This window comes from Pseudozyma hubeiensis (genome assembly GCF_000403515.1).
Source record: "Pseudozyma hubeiensis SY62 DNA, scaffold: PHS68, whole genome shotgun sequence".
Taxonomy (NCBI): domain Eukaryota; kingdom Fungi; phylum Basidiomycota; class Ustilaginomycetes; order Ustilaginales; family Ustilaginaceae; genus Pseudozyma; species Pseudozyma hubeiensis.
The window spans coordinates 579,976-587,605 of NW_012133850.1; the positions used below are offsets into that span (position 1 = coordinate 579,976).

Below are 7,630 nucleotides of genomic sequence, written 5' to 3' on the forward strand. Positions count from 1 at the left end.
GCTCGAGTGGTACACATTCTTGATCTCTTGCTACCACCCTTCAACCTTGAACCATTCCGACCACTTCACCTCTTGACCACTCTCCAAACGGCTGCATCTCTGCTCGTACGATCGTCTGAGCTTCTTCAGGAACCCAAACGGACCGGACGCTCGACGACACGATCGACTTTGCATCTGCACGTAGAGCCAACGCTCAGATCCAGCTTTGATCACGAGCTCTCACATCAGACAACATCATCGAGGGGAATCGGAAGAGCGCACATTGATTCGTGGAAGTGCTCAACCGTCAAAAGCGGTCCAGCCATCATTATCAGGGCTATCTCTGCAAGAGCAGTCGAGAACGCAAAGCCATAGCCTAGGCCTACCTCTGCAAAGGCAACAATACTCGTTTTCGGCTTGCACTACCATCCTCGCGATACGCTTGCTACCTTGCTCTTGGACACATCCCGCGACTGATAACAATGCTGCGCATGCTACCATCGCTATATGCGCTCTGTGCGCTGGCCTGCTTGGACGGAGCGTTTGCACCTGATCCGCCCAGCTTCACACCTGGCCTGTCGACCGCGGCGTCAGCCTCAGGAACGCAAGCGCCGGCAACAGGCTCGGTCAACATCCCCTCTTCCGCGCCTGCGGGAGGTATCACAGTAACGCAACCCATCCAAACCGCGGACGCATCGTACTACAAGATTGCTCGAGGTGTCGAAGTGACGTTCGGCTGGAACTTTACGTCTGTTCTGCAGTACCCACGCACGCTTACGGTGCAGGCGTACTGCTCGGACAACCTGAACACGTACGACATTGCGACGAACCTTCCGGGTACAGCGACGAGCGTGGTGTGGTCGCCGTACAACTACTCTTCCAGCGTGGAAGCCAGCAACCCGAATCTGCCGCAGCTGATCGCCGCTAGCTATCGACTGATGATCTACGACGAGCGAGGCACGAGCGTTGGTGCGAGTCCAGGGCTGATGCAGCCGAATACGAGGGTGCAGTTTGCGCTGTACAATCCTCAGGCGTATACGCCGCTGGCCAGTGGGTGGATCTGCGCAGCGTGCAGCGGCGCGAGCGGGCTGAAGATGGTGCACCCTGCGTTTGTCGGATTGATCGCCGCGGTGGTGGTCGCCGCGGTGAGTGGGTGGGGGTTGTTGTCGAGGCATGGTGGGTTGGTTGGGTTTGGCGATGATGAGTAGAGATGGAGCTGGATGGTCTGTGGTTAGGGAGCGGTGTGACGATCTACCACATCGTCATCATCTGGACATTGTTTCCGCTGCCTCAGCGTCGTGGTTGTGGCTTGGTCGGATTCGGCGAGGACGAGTGGAGATGCAGCTGTTCGGCCCCGCTGAGGAATCGGAAGCGTCGTTCTAAGCCGATGGAAGAAGCTCCCACATCGTCAAGTTGACACACTCTCTGTCGCTTTCACACACTATGGTGGATCAGTGGATCGACTTGCTGTGTCGCTCGTTCTCCTCTGCATCCCTGATTCCTTGTTTTATGCTAATGGACACTTTGGCTCACGTGCCTTGTCTGTGTGTCCTCACCATGATACTGTCTCCGTCGCTCTCACGTTCTGTAGAGGATCGGTGGATCGACTTGCAATGTTGCTCGTTCTCACTGGCATCTTTTCGTTGCTATTGGACGCTCCTTTTCCATGACTTGTATCTCTGTGTAACTGCGATGGCCGCGATTGTGCCTGCGAAGCATGCTGCGCCCTTCCTTGGTGGTTTACGATGGGACGGGCCTGCATCGAGACGCCAACGCAGATCCACGGAGCTGCGAGACAAGGTCATCGCCGATCCTGTCTCGCACTCATTTCGGACGTAAAAATGTTAGAACGGTGACAGGACGAAAAAAGGACACTGCGACTGCACGTGACGCTACACGCGGATTGACACGTCGCGCGCCCAGTTGCCACCTTTGGCGAAGAAATATCCTCGCGTAAAATGAAGAAGAACGCAAGCTCACGAGAGACGAAAGAAAAACTTTCCGAGCGTTGCCAGCACTACAGCACAGCGACGCCTTGCTCGCGGAAGCGCCGAACGTGGAATCATCATCGTAAGCAGACACCCGATGCGAAGCAAGTCTGCTTGCTCAAAAGGTTGGAATCGGCTTCTTGCGTTCGTAGAGGCAAAAAGGTCGCCGGGGAAGCCCCTACAGATGATAGGATGCGGTCCAGGGCACCAACTGACTTTCGAAAGCAGATGCACATGATGACGCTAGTAACGTGCCTCGGCTTGGGAAAAACCGCAACCGATTTCCAAACGAGATCAGTCGCGGCGACTCATACATTCGCCGTTGATCATGCTCCTACCACCGTCGCGCAGTCGCTGTCGAACACGGCGCAAGCCTCGCTGCTTCGGTGAGTGATGAAGCAGAGGCGAGAAGGTGAAATTGATGTGACAGCCGAGCATGGCTATTGGCAAGGTGTTATTGATACAGTGTACTCTTGTCTTTCTATTGTCACGGTGTGGCTCGGAGCTGTCACAGCTGAAAGGAATTGAAACCGGCTGCAACGAATGCAGAGAAAGGCGAATCGCAAATTCAAGAGTGGATGTATACAAGAGACGGAATGAACAAGTTTCGGATTCGCACGCGCCCGAGGCATGGCGCCCCCACAATTCACGTTGCAAGTCGGCAACAAAGAGTCGAGAGTGGGCGGTTTGAGCTCGCTCTGCAAGCCTTGCTGTGTGAATGTAGTTTTGACATTTCGGCGCTCGGGCGCGCGTCTTACAGCATCGCCGAGGAATCGCCAATATGGTTGTTTGTGGTGGCTGGCTTGTGTCGCGCTCAAGTGCTTTGTTTTGAGCTGCTCACTGGGCTGAATTCCTTGCGTATCGTCGTTCATTCTCGATCTTCTGGTCGCCCATCCTCGCTCGCCGATCCCTCAATCTCGCTTCGTCCCTGATCGTCCAGCAAGCCTTATGCGTGCCGCTGCCCGTCGCTCGGCCTTGTCATCGCATCACCACTAGCTTCTTCTTCCTCCTCTGCTTTCCTTCTGCTGCTGCTCATCCACCGACTGTACCTCGGCCTTGATCCTCGACCATCGTCATCATTGCTCCTCCGACCTTCAGCACCCTTTCAGCCACCCTTCAACGCAACGCTCTGCCTCTGCTTCGTCTCAGCCCTCTCACACCTCGTCGTCACCCCCTCGGTCTTTGCCTCCCTTCTTTCGAGCATTGCCCACCTCATCTGCCACACGCAACGCTTCTCTGCAACCCGGTCTATCTGCTGCAGCTCTTGTCCCTCCTCACTCTCCCTGCTGTCCTCTCGGCGTGCCTGGCCGCGTCGCGTCTTCTGCAGCCCTCTCCCTCGACGAGTAAACACATCGTCCTCCCTCCCCCCCGGACTGCATACACCAGCTTGCCTCTCCCGCCATCCCGCCTTGCCTCTACTGCCTCTCGCATCCTTGCGCACGCGGTCAAGCGCCCAGCCGCCTGCACTCTACTGCGGTGAGAGCTTATTCACCGACCCCAAGAGATCGACGCTGCATATACAACCACTTCCCTTCGTCCTCTCTGTGTAAGTGCCGTCTTGACCCCCCCATTGGCTCTCCCTTCGGCTCTCCGTCCTCTCCTCCTTCCTCGCGCCCTACGATTGCCGCCTTCCATACTGTATGCAGCACGTGCAGTTTCTCGCCCGTTTGCTCTCCTTAGCACACCACACCTATCGTGACCTTGCACCCAGTCGCGCATCCTATCTTGCCCATCTTTCCCACCTTTGCCGTGTTGATCCTCCTCCTTCCCTTCAGCTCTCTACCCTTGTTTCCTTCTCCGATCCATTTGCCGCTGCTCCTTCCTATTTCGCTTCTCTTGCGCTCTGCCTCGCTTGCTGGCTCCTGCACAGCCAAGCACACCTCGCACTTTTGCAAGTCAGCTTGCACCTACACATCTTTGTGCATCATCCGTCACTTGACACCATCATCCTGATCGCTACCACTCTCAGATTCGTTGCTGCTGTCATCGAAGCGTCGACTTTCCTCATCATCCTAGTCTCATCACTCTTGATCTTGACCTTCAGCATCCGCGCGCACCTCTTTCAACCTCGATCGTCTTGTACTGACTGTCGTATCCTCACCATCTCGCTCTCTACACCTCTGCCCATCTGAACCTCGTCTCATCTATCCACGGGGCCCGGGCGACACACCTTCGACTCTACACCACATACCTCTGACTCGCTGTAACCACCATGCAGGCCGAATCATCCCAACCACCGGTTGCATCGGTGCCTCCAACTCACTCCACGTCGCCCTATCTCGCTGCAGCCCCACAAGGACTCTTTGCTCCTCCTGCACACTCCATTCTCTTCAACCCATCAAATCAGACACAACCTCAGCATTCGCCGCAGCCGCAATCCAGCTTCGTCATTCAAGGCGCATCCTTCCCACCACGCGGCTTTCAGGATCCTTCCGGCGCACCAAACGACGCTGCTTACCGTTCAAACGCCATCCCACGCGCCGCTCAGGTGGTCGACTACACCAATCCGTACCAGCAGCTCGACCAGCACATCCAACAGCAGCCTCATTCGGTGCCATACAACCAGCATCTCTACGCCTCAACTTCGTACGCCGCCTTGGCAGGTCCAGCTCCCATGAACACCTTTGCTACCGACATGTCCTCCAACCCATACGCGCATCCCGACATGGGCATGATGCCGCCCAACGTCGGCGTCCCCATGATGCGCTACGCCTCCTTTCCGATGTCTGCCGACGAAATGTCGCGCGCAGGCTCTTCCAACGGAACTCCCGGCCCCATGACACAGCAGGATATTGACAACTTGCTCGCCATGTCGCGAGCACAGGCGGGCAGCCACGGCGATCTGAGTGCGTTCCCCTGCACCTATTGCGACAAGGTTTATACTGGCAAGCACGCTCGCAGCATTTGGCGTCGACATTTGCAGGACAAGCACAATATTCCTCTCAGCGCTCAGCCCCGCCGTACTCGCTGGGACGGCGACGTCAACCGTCCCAAGAACGCCGAGGAACGTCGCGCTCGAATGCTCGAGAGCAAGCGACGATGGGCCAGGAAGAAGCGTCTCCAAGAGAAGCAGGCCGCTCACGGCGGCAAATCGGGCGGCAGCAACACGCCCATGCCCGACGACTCGGACGACGATTGTGATGTTGATGGCGACGACAGCGCCGACGCAGATGTATCCAACATGGAGATGTCCTTTTCGCGCGACACCGATGCCGATGACTCGTTGTCCTTCAACCAAGCTTCTGCCCAAGCACACATCCCGAGGAGAGCTTCGGTCAAAGCCCAGGAGGCTTCGCAATGGGCGACCTCTCCAGAGGGTCAATTCTTCGCCTCGCAGGAGGAACTGGGCCGTTCTGCCAAGAGACAGCCGTTGGCTCCATCGACAGCATACAACATCGCAGGTCCAAGCAGCTTGCAGCCTCAATACCCAACGCAGCTTCCGTCGGGTCCGTACGAGATGGCTTCGGGTACCAACATCTACTCGAGCTCTCCCATGCACCGCGGTGGCATCGCTCTTGCCCCTGTTTCGCAGCACGGTCCTGGTCTCCCTCTGCTCTCGAACGCCAACGCAAGCTTCAGCTCCAACAGTTCCGACTACTCGCAGCCCAACTCGGCCAGCTTCTTCAACGACAGCTTTGCTGGCAACATGAGCAACTCCGGCAGCGACTCTGCCAACACTTCCATCGACACGCCTGCTACCACGTGGCCTTCTCTGCCTCCTCTCGACGGCGCTCCGGATAAAGCTGCCATTGCTCGGGCCGTTGAAGGCAACGGAGCCGATGCGCCTCGTAAGCAAAAGGGCGATACTCGAGACGCAGCTATCCAGTTGTTGGCGCTCCGATCCGGCTCCAACTCACCCACGGACGACCGTGACATGAGTTTGAGGAGGAGGGACGCTATTGAGGATGCCCCTTGGAGTTCCACGCCGAGCCGAGGAAAGGCTATCACCTCGGAACATGCCGCTCTCACTGCTCTGTCGTGCTCGACGACGGCCGAGGCGGGTCGCAAGGGTGGTGCGCTGGAAGATGTCGGTTTGAGCCCATCGCCTGTTTCGCGCGCGCTCGCTGCGTCGGGCGCCAATGCGGTGCGTGCGATGCCTGTGACCACACCCGGACCTGCCGGCCGCAGCGGAGACAACCCGTTCAGCCTGGACAAGCACAAGATCTCGCCCTATCGAAAACTCAGCTACTCGGGCGCACCCGTCTCGCCCACCGGCTCGCCGACGCATCTCACCTTCGGCGGCGCAGGTATGGGCAAGAGTCTCTCGAGCTCTGGCTCGACGTCGACGGCTGGCCCGCACGGCGTCAAGTTGGCTCCGCTGGTGAGCACTCCCATCCGACCGTCGTCGCAGGGCGCTCGCGCCGATGCCGAAACGGCAGGCGAACGTATCAAGGTCGAGTCGCTACCGCCTTTGCTAGGCTCTGCGAGCAAGAAGGCGGTGGGAGGCAACGGTGCGCCCGTCATGTCGACGCCTTTCTCCAAGCCCATGTCTGGACTTGGCTACTCTGCTCTTCGCCGGGGCAACGTCGGCGGTGCTGCTGCGAACGCTCACGTCGCCTCGGTCGTGTCGTCCGTCCGACCTTCGCCGTCGCGTCACCACTCGGACGACCAATTCAGCTCGCCGCAGCACCTCAATCTGACCGAGAGTCTCGGGTTGGCACCGCACTCGATCTCGCGCACGTCGTCGTACGCCTCGGGCTGCTACGCTTCGTCGCTCGGGCTGACGCCGAGCGTGGCGGGCATGTCGGGTGGGTTGATCAGTGCTACTCCGTTCCACTCGGGGTTGGGGGCGTTGAGTGGGTTGGGAGGGTTTACGCCGCTTTCGACGATGAAGGGGACAGGGTTTTGGCCGGAGAGTACGCGCAAGTCGGGGGTGAAGGGTGGGCTGCTCGGCGCGTCGGTGAACTCGCCGACGGCGAGTGCTTCGGCATCGCGCTCCACTACGACGAGCAGCAGTGGTGCGGGGAGGAAACGAAAACTCTCAGTTTTGGGTAAGCACACGTCGACGATCAAGTCACGCACTGCATCGCCTGTCGGTGGGAAGGGGGATATCTTTGATTCGGATTACCTCAAGAAGGAGTCGCTGCCGAGCAGTGATGATACGTTCGGGGATGACGATGAGGAGGAGGAGAATTACGCAGGGATCGATACGCCGAGTAGGCCGACGGCGAAGGCGAGGAAGTTGGTCAAGGGTGGGGAGGAGAGGGGTGCGTTGAGGGCGATCAGGATGAATTGAGAAGGACATCATTGATCTTAGTTCACAGAATGAACTTTTTTTTTCTTTGGCGATTGCGTGTTTTGAGAATGCTGTTTGAGAACGCTGTGATGAGGGTGTATGTTTGCGGATGAGACTTCTGCTGTGGGAATTCGGGTCATCCAGACTATCTGAGCAGGGAGACATGACCATGAATCTGATTTACGAGGAAGGCTTCCTAAGCGGGTTCGTGGTTGTCGATGGGAACGTCCGGATAGCACCTTGCGATCAGCTTTCGAATGTCGGCCATCATACGTTGGGTCTTGACGTATGTAGGCTCGTGTGTGGTGGAAATGCGACGGGAACAGTCGGAGTTGATCGCGCCGGCGAACGTGAGAGTCCACTCGGAACTAGTCGAACGCCAAAAGAGCACTTGTCAGTAACAGAAAACACGGGAGAGGAGGGGGGG

The 7,630-nt window shown here is 57.9% G+C and overlaps 3 protein-coding genes across 3 annotated transcripts in view; all 3 read left to right on the forward strand.

The window, feature by feature from the left end:
• Nucleotides 1-461: 461 nt before the first annotated feature.
• PHSY_007098 (hypothetical protein) lies at nucleotides 462-1,396 on the forward strand (the record flags this gene model as incomplete). Its single annotated transcript, XM_012337693.1, has 2 exons — nucleotides 462-1,124; nucleotides 1,274-1,396. The coding sequence occupies 2 exons, from the start codon at nucleotides 462-464 to the stop codon at nucleotides 1,394-1,396; spliced, it is 786 nt and encodes a 261-aa protein (XP_012193083.1).
• A 541-nt stretch (nucleotides 1,397-1,937) lies between these two features.
• Nucleotides 1,938-2,357, forward strand: PHSY_007099 (U3 small nucleolar ribonucleoprotein protein; the record flags this gene model as incomplete). Its single annotated transcript, XM_012337694.1, has 1 exon — nucleotides 1,938-2,357. The coding sequence occupies one exon, from the start codon at nucleotides 1,938-1,940 to the stop codon at nucleotides 2,355-2,357; it is 420 nt and encodes a 139-aa protein (XP_012193084.1).
• Nucleotides 2,358-4,179: 1,822 nt separating this feature from the next.
• Nucleotides 4,180-7,630, forward strand: part of PHSY_007100 (hypothetical protein) — a gene marked incomplete at both ends in the record, with an annotated part of 4,025 nt that continues 574 nt past the window's right edge. Inside the window, one exon of the mRNA XM_012337695.1 lies at nucleotides 4,180-7,174. Within this exon, the coding sequence (XP_012193085.1) occupies nucleotides 4,180-7,174 (2,995 nt within the window). The remainder of the gene's footprint in view (nucleotides 7,175-7,630) is intronic.